Genomic DNA, 18,087 nt, shown 5'->3' with positions numbered 1-18,087 from the left:
CGCCGGAATTCAGCGGGCGCCGTGATGAAGTTACCGCGGCATGTTTACTCGCCAAACAGTGAAGTATCTGTGTCAAATGATGGCAAGATACCGGGTTTTTGTAAGTTTCTTTTTCTGTCAAGTGTTATAAAGTTTGACAATGAAATGAGCGAATTCATTTATTCCAAACTGCACTCGAAATCATGTGATTACCTTTAAAAATAGCCCCCGCCCCCCCCGGCCCCCCCCCCCCCCCCCAACACCCCCAAATGAACTCTGTTATGGGATTTGCTAAAATACAGAATTAGTAGACGGCAACTATGTCAATAGGCCATTTCCGAGTTCATGTCTGCCTCCTCTTCAAAGCGAGTCTAAGTGCGAAGTTTTTGTTATGAAAATTAGTTTTCATTCATATGTAAAGTAGAACTAATTACCATCACAAAAACTTCGCACTTAGATTCGCTTTCAAGAAGAGGCAGACATGAACTCGGGAATGGCCTATTATCTCGAGAAGATGGAAAACCTTAAACCATGTTTGCCGCATTCAAATTCGCTTTGACGTCATTAAGGGACTTGTGTAAGTAGAGAATAAACTCTCCATTACCATCAGAAACGTTAAAGACTATAAACAATTGGTAAAGCATGCCTTTAAATTTCTATTAGCGCAAGCTAAAAAAGGATCCCATGTAGATTCTGATTTTAGATATTTGTTTTTATATATTTTTTACTTCAGATACTCTTATTAATTTAGACATTGCAGGTGAAGAGCCATTCACTTGGATATTCTGCAATAAAGTTATTATTATTGTTATTATTATTATTGCTATTATTATTATTGTTATTATTATTATTATTATCATTATTATTATTATTATTATTATTATTATTATTATTATTATTATTATTATCATTATTACCACATTAGAAAAGACACTAGATTAGGATTCTTAAGTGGCACATTGCCCATTGTTTTTTTTGTATTTCTTATCTGGTTTTAGTTTCATTCGAGGGCCCTTCTGTAAACCATTTCCCGGGACGTCGGTATACTCAATAAACATGATTACTGCTACCACTACTACTACATCCTACTACGACTACGACTACGACTCATACCACTACTACTACTACTACTACTACCACCACTACCACTATCACTACCACTACCACTATCACTACCACTACCACTACCACTACCACTACCACTACCACTACTACTACTACTACTACTACTACTACTACTACTACTACTACTACTACTACTACTACTACTACTACTACTACTACTACTACTACTACTACCACGTGCACTACTGCAAGCATTACTACTACTACCACGTGCACTACTGCAAGCATTACTACTACCACCACTGCCACTATGATCAGACCGCAGCTCTTTTACCCTTGTCCATCAAGTATACTTTCAAGGTACGAAACGAAATGCCTAAGCCGGGATAATACAACTATGATACTGAAAATAAACGAGTATAAGATTGAGAAGCCGAGGTGCAAACTTACTTCGCCAATCAGGTTTTAGAGTTGAACATATTTACCATTAAAAAAGCTTATCGGGCTCCGATGTTCCGAGTTACTAAAATACGCGATAATTATTAATCGAACATTCCCAGGTTCGAGTCCAGCGAGTTTAGGCATTAGGGTTCTGTTTTCAACAAAAAATTATATTCATTTCCCATAATCCCTATCAAGCGCTAAGCGTCCTAAATTGACGATAACAGTCAATAGCCCATTTCAGAGTTCATGTCTGCCTCCTCTTCAAAGCGAGTCTAAGTGCGAAGTTTTTGTCATGAAAATTAGGTTTCATTCATATGTAAAGTAGAACTAATTACCATCACAAAAACTTCGCACTTAGACTCGCTTTGATGAGGAGGCAGATATGAACTCGGAAATGGCCTATTTAGAGAAATTTCGGAATTGACTATCAGTCGTCATTTCAGAGGTAAAGGATGGGTTGCGTCACAAACAGCTTTGCATTGAGATAGTTCTTTGAAAACAGTTAAATTGAGAAGTTATATGATAAGATATTCATGGCATCTCCGGGAAATTCGAAAAATCTGCCTTTTCCGGCCCACTTGAGATACTTCTCCTCTCACGTGACTCGCTAATATTATCTGAGAGATGAGCTGGAAAATTCGGATTGCTTGGATTTTCCGGACATGCTATGAATATTGCATCACATAACTTCTCTCTTCGACTGTAGGTAGATCATTCACAATCTACTTGCAGTTTTGTTTTGTTTTCTGCAGGGGTCTTACGATCTCCGGAAAATCCTCGAGCCGCAGCAATCTCGGCCCCTTCAGGAAACTCTTCGGCCAGTTCGTACCGATATGAATATTTAAATGCCAGGTGAGCCCAGAGAGGTGGTCGAGAAGTTTTCGGGAGGTTTCGGATTGGCCGGATCTCATGGGTATTCGTCTCGCTCTGTCGTCCCACGCGACACTTGATTTTTATCTAAAATGGGCCCGAAAAAGCGAATGATCACGGAGTTTCCAGAGATGCTATGAATATTGTATCACATAACTTCTCTCTTCGACTGTAAGTAGATCATTCAAAATCTACTTGCAGTTTTGGTTTGTAATGCATAGGTTATATGATGAGATATCGATTTTGTCTCGGGAAAATCCTCGAGTCCCGGCAATTTCGTCGGGAAACTCTTCGGCCAGGTCGTACCTCTTGAACTTGATCTCAATGCAAGGTGAGCCGAAAGGTTTTCGGGAGGGTTCGGATTGGCCTAACCTGTGATCAGGCCCATTTTTAGCTTCGCCCATATGTTTTCGTATGTTGTCGCTCGCAACACGCGAAACTAAAATAGAGCCTGATCGCAGGTTAGGATTGGCCGGATCTTACGGATTTCCCGAGGACCTAACGGTGAATTTCATATCGCATCGCTTCTCTCTGTAACTGCAAGTAAATGGTCAATAAAATAGGTTGTCTACTTGGCTCTTGTAGGACTGCGTTCGAATTCGGTGGCGATCCCAGACAGGGTTGAACAGGAGTACCTACGTTTCACGAGATTCCCCATTAACACTGCGTGAACAAAATCGGAATTGGCGGATTTCCTGATTCTTCAGGGGATGCGACTGTCGTTGACCTTTGGTCGTTCACCGCGGACCGAAGTGAAAATGAAACCAAGAAATAAGTAAAACGATCTATCCGTCCGTCCGTCCGTCCCTCCCTCCCTCCATCCATCCATCCCATTCAAGCCTAGGTTTTTTCCCTTCTTGCTTCCTTGCAACTGCGCATGCTTAATCCATTGACTCCTGAACCACTCCTCATTGACGAGTAAAATCATCTAGCATCAGACAGAGTAAGCTGTACGAATGAAATGATATATGAAGTGAATCATATATTCAACTGCGGATACGAAATCGAGTGAAGCTATTATCCTCGCAGTTTAATATGAACGCAATTTTAGCAATTCATGAGACAAGAATTATAAGTGATAGAAACCGACGTTTCGGTGAATCTTGCGCCATTATCAACTGAAGGTTACATGAGGATAAAATGCGGTTTGTGAAAAGGCTTAATGAAATGCTGTGTATTCAAGATCTTAAACCAGCATTGAATATACAGTCGGATTCTCTTCGTGCTAAAGTATTCATGTAATAGACCATTTTATAGTTGTGGCTAAGTTACCGGGCCTAAGAATGGAAGCGAAGCTGCTGGTGGCCCTGTTTTGATACAAACCTTCATGCTTTGGAATGTTAATATGGATTAGTTAGCATTACAACAACACAATTTACATGATAAAACCAGTGAGGTCTGTATCAATAGGTCACCGGCAGCCTTGCAGCTATTGTAGCTCGCTGAACAAACAACTGTAAAATGGCCTATTAGCTTGGCACTCTTTTATGCAAATTCGCTTCGCCTGTTCACAAACCGCATTTTATCCTTATGTAACCTTGATAATGGTGCAAGATGCACTCAAACGTCGGTTTCTATCACTGATATTTCTTTGTCATGTATTTCCAAATCGTTTCTTATAAGATTTTAGCAATTGCGTAGAGAAGCCTGAAAAATTCAGGACTTCAATGGGATTTAAACCCGTAACGGCTGGTTTTCACTAGCGGCGCAAGCATAAGGGCAAGAAGCATGCGCAAACTCAGTAGCCTGTTGTTCATTAGAGCCTTTAGTCAGAACAATAGACGCTAATTAACAACCAGTAAATGCGCCTGCGTGTGTTGCTCGTGCTTATGCTTGCGTCGCTAGTGAAAACCAGGCTTAAAATGCTCCCAACAACAGTGGCTTCATAACTCAGTTGGTTAGAGCGGCACACCGGCATCGCGAGGTCAGGGGTTGTTTATGAAAAAAAAAAACAACCTCAAACCGTTTTCCAGTAAGTCAAACAAGGAAAAAATTAGGTTTCACGGTTGTAGATCGTTAAAAATTGACTCGTTACCGCAATTTTCTTCATGAACTCACGTTGACCCTCCGTTAACTCACGAAACAGCTTCATCGAAACGCGTTTAATTTTGCAGGTAAGTATTTTCATTTTATATAGTGTCTTTTTGTACAATCAATGTTAAAAAGACTTCGACATTTTGTTAATTTTTTTTTTGTTTGTTGACCAAATACTCGAGATTAACAGAATCCACTCCGAGTTGCCCTGGGTCACGAGAAGCTGAAGTCACAAGCTTCACTCCATTTTACGTGAAGCCAAAGTGATGCTAAATCTCTCTATTGCCAATCAAAAAGGCCTCGTTGTATCTTAGCACAAGGTCACGTGTTTACAACAAGGAGACTGGGTTAGAGGATATCTTTTACTGACAGGCATTCTTTTGAAAAAGGAAGAGAGAGAGACTCGAACTTAATCATAGCTTTCCACAGCGAAGAAAGGTGATTTAAAGTAGGTTTCAGGAACAATTGTACTTCAAAAGATCATGACTATAAAAGAACGTTCTATTAGCTAAATTTCTCTGAGCATATAATCTCTATCTGCAAAAAAGCCAGCTAGAGAATTGGTGTTTTAATGAGACTACGCAATTTAATTCCTATGAAATCTAAGTTAATATTATTTAAAAGCGCGATATTACCATTTCTCACGTACTGTCACCTTGTGTGGCATTTCTGCAAAGCGAGCGACACTCGAAAGCTTGAAAGATTACAAGAAAGAGGACTTTAGGCGGTTTTCAAGGACAATAATTCTAGTTATGAACAATTATTAGAGAAGGCAGATCTGCTTACTCTACTTAAACAAACGCTTACAGGATCTGTGCATCCTTATGTATAAAGTAAAGCATAAACTGTGCCCTGCTTACATAAATAACATCTTTAAAGAACCAAATAGTAATTACAATTTGAGGCAAGCAGATTTCTCTATACCCAGGTGAGACAGTCACCTACGGCAAGCACTCTATTAGATATCTTGGGCCTAGGCTATGGATAAAACTACCCAAGAGTATCCGGGACGTTACAACCCTAATGTCGTTCAAAGGCAAGATACGCCAACTTAATATAAGTGAACTTTTAGATGATGGCTGCGCAGGCTGTGGCCTCTGTTCATTTTGATTTCTGTATATTTTCACCATTAATCCTGAAACTAGATAACTGTTGATATTTTACCTATTATTGTATATAGTTTTTATCTTGTAAATTCTTCCCCTAATTGGTGTCCCCAAATTAGTAAGGGATTTCGTTTCCCTGGCTAGATGACTTTTGACATTCTTAATAAAGTTTCTACTACTACTTGAATTGATACTTTTTTCGAAGATTCGAAAAAGAATATTGTTATGGGTACATCAATTAAAAGAAATAAACAATTGTATCAAGATAATTCTTTGTTGTATCATTTTCTATTAAAGCTACGTCCTCTGCTTCAACTTGTCCAACACAGCATCAAGTTTCTCTTCTAAGCTTCTCTTTACTTCGGAGAGATCAGATTTTAGATTAGCAAGTTCGTGAAAGTTTGAATCTCCCCGATCGTTTTCAACATCACATGTGAGGTCCTGGTGACGTAGCCCGTTTTTTAAAACCACCACCTGTTGACCAATATCTTTCAAATCAGATTTCACACTGGCAAGATCAGATTTTAACTTTGTAAATTCTGATTCGAGTTCGCATTTCACGTCTTGCATTTGAAAGTCTTCGTGGGCATTAGCAAGATCAGATTTGATTTCGTGTCGAACAACATCCTCCTTTGTATTTATCAAGTGTTTACAAACATCAGCAAGTTCAGATTTGACCTCTGAAAGATCTGACTTTAATTCTTGCAGTTGTAACTGTTGATAATCAATATCCTCATTCGAAGACATCTGAAAAATAAACAGTAATTTCTCAAGTTTTTGACTAAGGCCATAGGCCGTAGTTTTATTTCTTCAGAATGTCGCTGTAAAGGTGTATTATCACGCTGTACAGGTGTATTTAAACACGTTTAAACAGGAGAAAATGTCGGTTACCAAACCTCAAGAGAAACCTAACCATTTTAAAATCAAGCACTAGACTTACCCACGACTCAGCAATGATTTTATATATACTAATTAGTGTTGGCAGAAGCTCATGACGAGAGAGGAGAGAAAAACGCTCGTCCCAGACCTATCCCACGCACTAACAAGAAGGCGGCAATAAATGCTGTATCTTTCGCGATAACATAGCTGGAAAATACACCATCTGGCACCGGCAAGAGGGGTAAGACTGGGTGGTTCTTTAATTGTTTCTTTCTGTTCATGCCTTAAATATGTCTTTTCAATCACAATTTCCGAGCTTGGTTGTAATGTGCAGCACGGTGCTACAAGCAGACCACCTCTCAAATTCGGTCGTGTTTCCTATCAATCTAAGTCGCAAGCTGTAGAATGTGTAATTGGCCTGCTTAAAGCTTTCTTCAATATTTAAAATAAAATCGCTTATCCCTTTTGATCTTTACCTTCGTCAAGACGCTATTTTCGTAGTAAAACCCAATTTGGGGATAGAGTAACTTATGCGGATTGTATTCAATGAATGTCTGGCCCTTTTCTGTCATGATGCGGCTCCCATTCACAGTGAACACCACCGGAACGTGAACTTTTCCTTCTTTCTCCTGCTGATCCTCAAACATCACTGTACACCGTATAACGTCACCTCGACGAGTTGCAGCAGGACCTACCAACAAGTTAAAAAACACCCACAGAACAAGGTCAAAATTACGAGAACCTAAAAATTACATTTGTAACAAATGGCTATGCAATTATCAATGACACCCATTTGGGCACCGCATAACATCACCTCGACAAGTTGCAGCAGGACCTACCAACGAGTTACGAAAAGCAACCCCAAAATATGGTAAAAATCACGAGAAACCCTAAAAGTGGTATTTTTTCAACGAATGGATATGCAATTATCAACGACATCCATATGGGCTGACGCACTCACTCGTTCGCTTACACAAACACACTCCTTTAAGTCCTTTAATCGAATTTCCTCTTGGATTATAGGAACTCCAAAAAAACTTTGAACACCTAGAGAAACGTTACACAAAGTTACCGCCATTTAAAAACTATCTGGACACTAAACAAAACCTACTGTCAAGTTATTGCGAGTCATTGCACCCTTTATGAGACCCTCTATCCTCTCAGCCTCATTTCTGGGTTGCCAGTATGGCAATTTCAGTCGGAAAGTGGGTGGGATTTGTTCGTTTTATTTATTTTATTTTATTTATTTATTTTTTCCCGTGTCGGTAAAAGTCTTGCCTGTCACTCCCCTGGTAAGTGGTGTTTTTGTGCATAGAGCCTTCTTCGCGTATTTTCGTAGGATCGAGAGGGTAGTGGAAATGCTTAGATTTATCTGGGGGACACAGTAGAATCACTAACTTAACCTGCAATGGCGTCAAAAGTCATGTAACGCGAATGGCGTTTTAGTGGATCCTTAAACAAAATATACCCTTATGGAGCTCAATAATGGAAAGTCAGTTGAATAAACTAGGAGGAAGAAAGGGGGGGGGGGGGGGGGTTGAATTTGAAAAAAAATTCCCAGCAGGTCCTTGTTGGAAAAAAAAAATGTATGCAGCACAAATGAAATAGAAAAAAAATTCTTGCACTGCTGCAAGCAAGAAAAAAAAATGTTGCAAAGCTATTTCATCATTCCTGGGGGGCTTTACAAAATCCCAGCAAAACTGCAACCATTCCGGATGATCTGAAAGCCAGCGAGCCACTCTGGTTAGCCTATTAAAATAACACATTGATTGGCCTAATTAACACTCTGGTTAGCCTAAACGTCACACCGGTTGGCCTACAGTTAGCTTAGGTAGCCTGCGGTTTGCCCTTATAATGGGATAAGGGATTTCTTGCTTGCTCGATTCACATGGCTCCAAGTCATAGAAGTCATGCAAGCCATTACGGTTAGCCTAAATTACACATTGGCTAGCCTAGTTAGCACTGCAGTTAGCCTACAGTTCCTTAGGTAGCTTGCGGTTATCGGGATCAGGGATTTCTGGCTTGCTTGCTCGCACTGTATCCAAACTCGTTAGCTTATCACAAGCAGTAATGGCGGTAAATTTTTCTATTTGAAGAATCAAGTTTTATGAGACAAAGAAAAATAATTTGTTCATTTTTAATCTTTTCAACTGAAGCATTTTCCTGTAATTACGTTCTATTGAATATTGTTATTAGGTAACATTAAATGATTCTAAAGGATGACATTCCGAAAACATGTAGCTATACAAGAATGATTTTGTATAGCTTACAACATTTTAAGGCTTTGCAGCTCCACATTAGAACTATTACTGCAATAACCACAATGTAAATGTAAACACATTTTTTTGAGGGAAAAAAAATCCTGCAGAGAAATGAGGAGAGGAAAAAATATTCTGCAGAGCATTTAGGAGGGAAAAAATATCCTGCCCACCAGGTTGCTAGGAAAAAAAAAACTTGCTGACCAGAAATCACCCACAAATTGTGACGCCGATGAATAATAAAGTAGCTGCTATTTCCAAAATAATGGAATTACCTGGTGATAAATAACCTCGTCTTGGAGAGTAAATTTTTGACTTTGCAGAAACAATGGTCAACCTCAAGAGTTGGGCGATTGTGATCTTTGCTTTGAATTCGCTCATTTATTGTCAAACTTTATAACACTTGACAGAAAAAGAAACTTACGAAAACCCGGTATCTTGCCATCATTTGACACAGATGCTTCACTGTTTGGCGAGTAAACATGCCGCGGGAACATCACAGCGCCCGCTGAATTCCGTCGATGTCACTTTCGATTCAAGCTAACAAAATCTGTACCTTGCTGAGTTCGCATTTGTTCGCGTTAATAGTATTTTCGGTCCAATGCTTCTGTTTTACGAAGGGGTATATGTTTTAGGTCACCCATCCAGATACTAACCCCGCCGGATAACAATTAACCTCAGTAAACTTTAGTATTGCCCGAAACGGAAAATACCATAATAGTCTTAGTTTGTCTACCCAAATTTTAAATAAGCATTGTTTCCAGTTTCTCTTGGGACTTACAATGGTCCCAAGGGCAAACAAAAACAATGCTTATTCAAAATTTGGGTAGACAAACTAAGACTATTATGGTATTTTCCGTTTCGGGCAATTACAAAGCTGTCAGATGCTCAGAGGGCACGCTTAAACTTGTGGTGAAAAGAAGTTGTGAGGGAACTTGAAAATGATCAATATGTCAGCCCAGAAGCCATTGTTTCTTCAATTTTTCTCGGTTCAGTTCTTTGCTAGTAACCACATGTCTTCTCAGGGTATTTACCTAAGACTTCTACCATGGCACTACAATGATAGACAATACCAAACAATATCGTGCACTGTTATAGTCCTGTTCCGGGACTCTTACCCCGCCCTGAAAATGGGCCTGGAACCCAGGCGGGAAAAGAGAGAGTCCTGCATTACTTGCAGGCGCATGCTCGGAATGAGCAAATCATATTGCATTAGATGCCAGGCTGGATATGTAAATAAAGGGAACCTTGAAACTCCGACAAAAAATCGTATATGAAAATTAATGTGTGATTTGCAGTGTCAGGAAAGAGAACATCTAAATTATGCCTTGTCGTGACCAAACGAGGAGAAAAAACCCCGATCGCAGTGATGTTGGAAAATTATTGCCGAATAAATGTAACAACTGAGAGAAGATCGCAATAAATCGATCCAAAGGTTGATCTAGTAAACATAGCATAGGAATTCACTAAGCGACAAAACAGCTCTTGTCAGAATTTCATAATATCTGCAGTACTTTACCTCTAGCAATGAGTTTCAGAAGGAAAGTGCTTTTGAGTAGCAACAATAAAAGCAAGGTGATACACGCTTTTAAGTAGCATCATCCTTATTAATTGATATTCACGAACAACTTTTGACCAGAAAAAAAAAATCGTGACAATTAACGTCCGAATAATCAATGTTTGACTGTGCATATATATGTATAAATTTAATAGGAACATTATTGCTTCATCATTGCGTTATCAAGACAAAGTGGTAAGTAAAGAAACAAATAGTCCAGGTTATGATTCAATTTTATCAGGAATATATTAATAACGTTCAGTTTTCCTGTAATGCAGTCGTCTTTCAGTCTCAACAGGCAGCTCTACATAAGACCTTAGCCATTTGGCAACGGCCCTAAGTCTGTCCTTGTAAGGAAAGAAAGATTTAATACGACGGGTGCTTTGAAAATTTATTCTAAGGAAAAATTAATAGTCTGAGTAAATTACTCTACTCTAATTAATAACTTTGTTACTGTTAAATAGATCGTTTTCACTGTCACGCAATAAAAAAATAAATCGAAAACCATGCAGTGGAAAAAGTCAAGAATTCGTGATGTTGTAGAAGATAAATGAAGAAGACACTTCTCCAAGTTTTAGGCCTGTGCGTTTCCCCAAACTTCAGATATTCGTCGAAATGTTTCGCAGAAATTTACAGAGCCCAACTTATGAAAACGCCATGTTGCTGCATATCTGTGGTGCACCAATATGGCGGCCGGAAAATAGTGTCAACATCTGTTACTTACTTTGGCTATCTAGGCGAGTGATCATCTGTACTGAACAGACAGCTATTTACCTAAGCACTTTTCCTAATGCTTTAAATTCTAAAAAGGCTCAAAACCATGAGATAAATATATATTTCTCAATAAACTCGATCGTCGCCTCGTGTCACGCACCGCTATAACTCAGAAATTCAAAATGCTCTGGTTTCCAAACGAAGCACGCTATTGAGCTTTAAAATTGCAAATGGATACAAATTTACCGCCTCTTATGCCTGATGAGGATAAAAACTTTCGTGGCTCTTTAGTTTTGGATTTTAGAAAATGATGACGTCACGTGAAAACGATCTATACCAATGCTAGATATGTTTGCTGTCTCTGACCTTTCCTGTAATTCAGGTTTATACCTGCTATTGGATACATTAAACGATTGATTGATTGATTGATTGATTGATTGACATTTTCTTCGCTATTTAAGAACGAGGTCCTAGGTTAAGAAATGAGCAACATGGACCTCCATACCTCTAGTCTGCATTTTAGTCAAAGTGCCATCCTCGTCAGTTGTCCAGATTGTTCTTTCGCCCGTGTGGAATCCCACAGTTCCTTGTGTCTTTCCTGGTAGCGAATGCATGTAATCGTCAAAGACGATTCCCAATGCAAACCACTTTGTTACTCCATTTTCCAATACCATTACCTGAACCAACAGATCGAAGACAAGTTTTGATTCTCTGTGAAAGAAGTGCATTCTGAAAAAGTGCTTCAACAACATCAATACTGATTAGATTTTAAGGGAACCTTACCTCTCACAACAATTGTTCAAATTAAAGTATTACGAAAATAGTGTTTTCACTCACGTGATCAGTAACCTTGTTTTTCCACCGAAACAAAAGACAACGTTTGCATAGAGCTCAATGGAAGATCGTATTTTCAGTATTGAACTGGAACTAGCTTGCAACGGAGGCTAAGGCGGGGGAATATATTTTAAAAAGCATTTGCATTTGAAAAGATTTCCCGGCATTAGCCTCCATTGCAAGCTAGTTCCAGTTCAATACTGAGAATACGAATATGGTCTATTCCCGGAGGATTAGTTGGGAAACCAACACGCCCGCCGTTCCATTGTTTAGGAACACCAACATGGCCGCCGTGACATCACGTAAAAACACTCATACCAAAACCTTTGTATAATAGCCATAGGGCAATCATAACACATCACTTGATTATTAAATAAAATAAACCGTTTTATAAAACTTATTTATTTCGGATAAAAACAAATTTGACTGTAGAGGTTATTTTCTTTGATTTAAAGTTATGATTTTGTTGGAGCTATTTCAGTCAAACTTCAAAACACCAATAGACGTCCTTGTTTTGTTACCAATGACCATTGAAGTGCACTTAAGCTATTCTTTTTTGTTTGCAGCCAAGGATGGAGAAGATGGAAGAAAGAAACCAAAAATTAAATACGAATAGTTTTTTGTGCCAAAAAATTAATTCATATCTTGTCAGTGGGTTGTCAGGAATGTTGTACGTGTGAGTTAGAGTACCAATTTAGATTTTTACCCATTTTGACCTGCCCCTTTAAGGCGGAAGCTCGAAGTGCGCTCTGCTTTCAAGATAGTTCATGGAACTACAGTTAATCTTAAAGTAACAATTTAAATAAAACACAGCATGATCGTTTGAAAATCCTAAACTGTCAGAAGGCCAGGAGTCGGCCCTTTAGGCCCTGTCTACACGTATCTAGATACGTTCTAGTATCCAGGATTCCTCTGTGACCTCTCTGGAGAGCGCATTCAAAGAGTTGCGGATTCGCCCGATTGGTGTGGAAGGAAGGCGAGCCCACAAAGAAAACTGAAGTTGCCGATTAAAAAATATCCGGGGGAGGAGGGGGTCTTAGAGGAGACAGATTCTGATTCAACGCCAATTAAATCCCAAATTTCCAGGACAGTTAAAACCTGGCTACATCATAAACTGGAGAAATAAGTACAAAAGGACCCCTCTCTTATTGATTCTCCACGCAGTTTCACTTTTGCAATTGTTTTAATCCACGACCACCATTTTAGAAATTCTTTCATACTACTAGATTTAAACTCGGCCTGAATTGCAAGGATTCTATGTCGCGAACGCTACATCCACAACTCACCTCAAAATGGGGAAATCTGCGAGAAAACGCTGTCCGGTATCTTGCACTTCCATAATTTGTCGATAGCAAAAGAAACCCCTCCACAGCAATGTGTCTACTGGTCTCCCACGCCTAAAAATCAACTTCAATGGCTATTTCACAGATAATTCACGTGCAAAATGAGGAAGAGAGCATTACTTCATCCTATGTAAAGATCCGAAGATAAATGTTTTCCCACCGGCCATGGGAGAGCATTCGGATTAATTAGGAATCGTCTTCATTCGCAGGAAGAGGTAAGGCTCTATTTTAATATTTATACAATATAATAACCAACATAAACAGCAATTGAATGAAACAAAAAAATTGAAAAAGTTTCGAAGGACTTAACCAGCACGTTTTTCTTTCAAAATAAACCATAATACTCTTTGTTTTCCCACCAAAATTCTGCATGAGCATTGTTTTTATTTTCTCTTAGCTTGGGCCACTGTAAGCCCCAAGAAAAATTGGAAACAATCATTATGCTTATGCAAAATTATGGGGGAAACAAAGAGTACGATGTTTTTGAAAGTGGCCTATGCAGTTTACAAATGTTATACACGGTATTATCATGACACACTTAACACACTATTCATGCATTGGACAGAACCTTTTGCAGTAAAGAGAAAAAAAGCTTTCAATGCAGTGAGAACAAAATAGCATCAAAAAGAAGAGCACAGCGGCCCACAAGGAGCCCAAAACCTTAAAGAAAACCGCCAAATTGGCTGCAAACGATCCAATACAGCATTCAATTTTAAAAGACAAAGCTGTAAATTTTTTTAATCTCATGCCATTACAATAGATACCAAATCCAATACAATAGATACCAAATCCAAATAACTGCTTTAAGTTGCCCGTAAACAGAAAGGCTAAGAATCGTTAAACACATTGCTGACTTTCGAGCTGGATCCCAAAAATTCGACCGCAACAATTGAAAATTGTTGGTTTCCTTCTCAACCACATTCAAAGTGGAACGAAATTCAAGGCCTTAGTTCAAGATATTTGGAATCCAAGTGCGTCTCTCCTTAAAGATTAAGACTATGCGAGGCTTGAACCAGGAGACTGGGCAACCATTCGCCCATAACCAATCCCTCATGAAAGCACTGTCTAAATTCGATTCAAGTTCAAAGACAGCACCCTGTGTTGGCTAGAATCACCATCGGAACAAAATTGCAAAACGTCGTTGTACAAAACAATGAATGAACGTATGCCACGAAACTGCAAAAATCAATACCTTAGCACCGGTCGGTAGAAGAGCTTTGTCATAGCCCTGCTGTTTTGTAAAGGTTTTGTAAAGAACTTGATTGACCATGCTGGAGGTGTTCTCTGCATCATCGACCACTTTATCCAATTTATCTAAAACAAGCAAAAAATTGAATAACCAAATTTATTTGTCAAGGTTGATGTCATTATTATTGTTTTAATCCGAAAGGTAAGAGTGAATTGCAATGTACTGATTTCCAAAGAACTTGTGTCATCAAACGGGCCATACAACCAAAACATGGCTATAACCATTAATAGAACGCTGGCAATATTTTTTCTTTTTCAATTAAACCTCCTAATATATCCTTTCCGTTTCCTACTGCTAATTTTGAAGAGAGCTGACAGTTTCAACTCTTAAAAGCGCATTTGTTCTTCGTAAAGGGACCTTTACGAAAATCACTTCCCTTGGAAAACCAACTCCTTTCAAATGAAATTTCTTCACATTAACTAGGCCTTCACTTGAACTGATACGGGGTATAACAAAGTTGTTTCTTTTTTCTTAAGGAAAAAAAAGACATATATAAACGCTCACAAAGCCGTGAAATTAGCCAAGATTCTGCATTTTTTTTTTATATCAAAAGGTCTTGTGAGCAGGAGAGACAATGGCTTTTAAATACAGACCAACGATTGATTTTCAGCATTGTAGGCACTGTAGGCCAAAAAACTTCCCTGAATCAACAACTTCAACTAAGTTAAACTGTGTCTGTACACGCTTTCTACATTTTTCTTTATGTTACATTTCTACTTATGAAGTCAACATTTAGAAGATGTTTATATTCAGACTTGCATCTCATGTATCACTTGCACTGAAGAAAGCACTACCTAAAATGTTTGCAACATTGACAATTGTTTTATAGCGGAGCTGAGGCGCGCTTCGCGCGCCAGCGGTGCACCATGAGTTCCATTTTTTTGGAAACTTTATCCATGCGAGAAACTTTTCGTTATGATGTCACGTAGACCCGCCCGTTCAGACTCTCGGGGTTGAGGTGGGGAGGCGGGAGAGCCTCCCGGGACAGGAGTGTTCGAGCAATTTTCCTTGGAAGGAAGTCGCGTGGCAGCGTTGCATTTGGCAACCTGCGTTTTTCTGGCAGGAAATCATAATATATAGATTTAGCAAAGCCAAAAAGCGGAGCCCCCGTTTCTAACCCCAGAAAGCAATAAAGTGTTCATGGAAAGAACTATGCTTCTGCATAAAGTTCAAAATTAATCGTCATTACAGCGATCAAACAGATCAAACACCTCTGAGCTGACAGCAGTAAACAAACAAGCCTTGCAAACAGTAACTAACAATTTTAATCAACAACTAAAACTGAAATAAGATGCACAGTAATTTCTTTCACAACATTTTCCGTTTGATTGACAACCTTTACTCCCTCTTCTCTTCAGTTCAGAACAACAGCAAAAATCTTTTAATAACTAAAACGTCAACCTAAAGTGTAGTAAATATAACTTATTAATTTTTTTCCTCTCTCTCCTTTCCTCTCTGAAAACACTTTTAATCGCACCGCGCTTGATAGTGAATGCAATATTAAGGAGACTTACAAACTGAACGTTTCAATGCAAAATATTTTTATTGTACTTCTATTTCCAAACCTCGTGTCTAATAAAAAGTAACTTCTGTATGTAAACGGATTCGGTGTCAAAAAAATGGAAATTTAAGGTCATCACATAAGCTCACGCAACCAAGGCTAGGATTCCGCCCACCGTGAGCGGGCCGGATGAGAAAATTCTGTCCGCTCCCGGAATCAATCAGATTGCAGGATTTGTTGAATTCCGTCCTCTCACGCACCGAGAAAAAAATAAATTCGCTTACTCGACTGTAATTTCACAGTCAAACAGAGCAGCTCACAACTGGACACCTAGTAGACGCGTAAAGTCTATAAATGTGATTGTTGAAATATGTCAGAATCTCTGTCAATACGGAATTGCAAACGTTCAGTGAGGCCTTCTTCCCTTTTTATCTAGTCTTACAAAATATGTGAGGCATCGAGGCACATACACCTCATTCCAAGATGGCCGCTGATTTATGCGCATACATATTCCTCGATTGTTGAGCTTAAAAACGAGGCATGAAGGGCTAATTTGAATACCAACAAAAGAATATTAAGATGGTAGCCATTTTGGAATAAGGTATAAGCTTATAATTAAAGGAGGAAAACATTAAGCTTACCTGAAAGCTAACCGTTGTAAATGTGTTTTGTCTGTCGCTCTATTTCTCTCAACTTTGCGTTGATTACGAAGATTTCTTCACTTAAATTTCTCAAATTTCGTAGCCTCTTCTCTTGTGCTCTTTCCTGCTCTTTATCCCGTTGCTCGTCACTTTATGTATTACTTTATGCAGGAGCATAGCTATTTCCATGTACACTATATTGCTTTCTGGTGTTAGAAACGAGAGCTCCGCTTTTAGGCTAAATCTATGTATTATTTAAAATAGGTACAGAGATAATCTGTCATACTTACAAGTTGGAGGAAAAGAGTCGCCATATTTCAAGGTATATTTATGCTGAAGGTTGATAACTAAATGGTCCAGCTTTAAAAAGATAAAAGATACAGGAGTTGGAGTTTTTGTTAAATCAACGAGTTTGTTCAAACCATTGCTTAGATCACTCAACTTGGCAAACTGGAAAAAAAACACAGTAATTGAGGACAGCTTGCTAGACATAATTAAAATAACCTGTATGGCGGGATAATGACAGCCTGTGTTACCCATGAGCTGAACATAGAGAGATCACAATAAATCTCTCCACCTCAACTGTTATGGCTTTTCCTTCATATTTTTAGTATTACCAAATGCACCTTTCAATTTATTGCAGTTTTCGTTTGCCAAAGAATTTTACTTTGTCGTTAATTTATAAACTTGCGACGTTATTGAATAACTGCCCATAGAGCATATTCGAAGACGTGACTCGTGTCGGCAGAAACAACAACAACAACCACAGAAGTTTGCTTAAGACCAGAATTCAGTTCCTGAAGGATTAGTCTGGAACATAAACTTGGCCACCGTTTCTTTGGTTCTTTGGTGCCCACACCAAAACAAACAGTGCTTGGGTGAAGCTTGGGTGCGTGTTTAGTGCCGACTTTTTCGTTCGCTTGGTCTTGATTGGTTCGCATGATTAAAGAGGGGAGGGGGGTGTCTTCACAGGTCAGAGTACATTTCTTTGGTTTCGATTTTATCACACTGAAAACGGCAAACTAAAAACTTAATTTTCTGTTTTTCTTTGCTAATAGCCCATTCTTAAAAGCAAGGCGATGCTATTTTCCCTGAGAAGGAATAAAGGTCTTCCCAAAACGGAATGCCTTTTGCCGATTTACAAGAGACAAAATGGCGTCATTTTCATGCACTGCATGGATTCAACTGTCAATTTGAAGTACTGTTTTAACACCTACTAAACGTAAACTGGGTTGAGTAAACCATAACTGTTTTGCCGCCGTTTTGGCATTACTAATTTTCGGCCATTTCTTTCTACTATAAAATCGATGTCAAAACAATCTTTGTGCACACCCTGCATGAGGTTGCGACAACCATTTCAGAAATATCTTTTTCCCCATATAGTCTTCATACCCTTTCATGTTGTTCGCGTTTTGCCACTGCATCAACATCGTCATCTCTTCGCTTTGTGCAGAAACCACAAATGCACATAACCAGTGTGGATATGATATTAAAAGGAACAGGAATGGGATGATAATTACTATACGTCTGGATTGTAACCGCTTTGTGGAATGCCCATTCCTTACGAGAATTGTCCTGAAGAAAAATCATCAAATAGCTGCTAGATAAGACC

General features: G+C 38.9%; 1 protein-coding gene across 4 annotated transcripts in view; it reads right to left on the bottom strand.

Moving 5' to 3' along the window:
• Positions 1–4,945: 4,945 nt before the first annotated feature.
• Positions 4,946–18,087, bottom strand: part of LOC137979466 (short transient receptor potential channel 6-like) — a 43,804-nt gene continuing 30,662 nt past the window's right edge. For 2 of the 4 annotated variants that reach the window (XM_068826716.1, XM_068826717.1), the window contains exons 14-20: positions 17,868–18,050; positions 16,766–16,835; positions 14,277–14,398; positions 13,028–13,149; positions 11,413–11,618; positions 6,854–7,068; positions 5,658–6,245 (exon numbers count right to left, since the gene is read on the bottom strand). In XM_068826716.1, the coding sequence (XP_068682817.1) occupies positions 5,796–6,245; positions 6,854–7,068; positions 11,413–11,618; positions 13,028–13,149; positions 14,277–14,398; positions 16,766–16,835; positions 17,868–18,050 (1,368 nt within the window). In that variant the 3' untranslated portion in view covers positions 5,658–5,795. Of the gene's footprint in view, positions 6,246–6,853; positions 7,069–11,412; positions 11,619–13,027; positions 13,150–14,276; positions 14,399–16,765; positions 16,836–17,867; positions 18,051–18,087 lie in introns of those variants that run through there. The other 2 variants (XM_068826718.1, XR_011118347.1) reach the window with 2 other exon arrangements.

Source organism: Montipora foliosa, chromosome 12, assembly GCF_036669935.1.
Source record: "Montipora foliosa isolate CH-2021 chromosome 12, ASM3666993v2, whole genome shotgun sequence".
NCBI classification, from domain to species: Eukaryota; Metazoa; Cnidaria; class Anthozoa; order Scleractinia; family Acroporidae; genus Montipora; species Montipora foliosa.
Note: the sequence above shows the minus strand (reverse complement) of the source record. Positions and strands in the feature narration are given on the sequence as shown.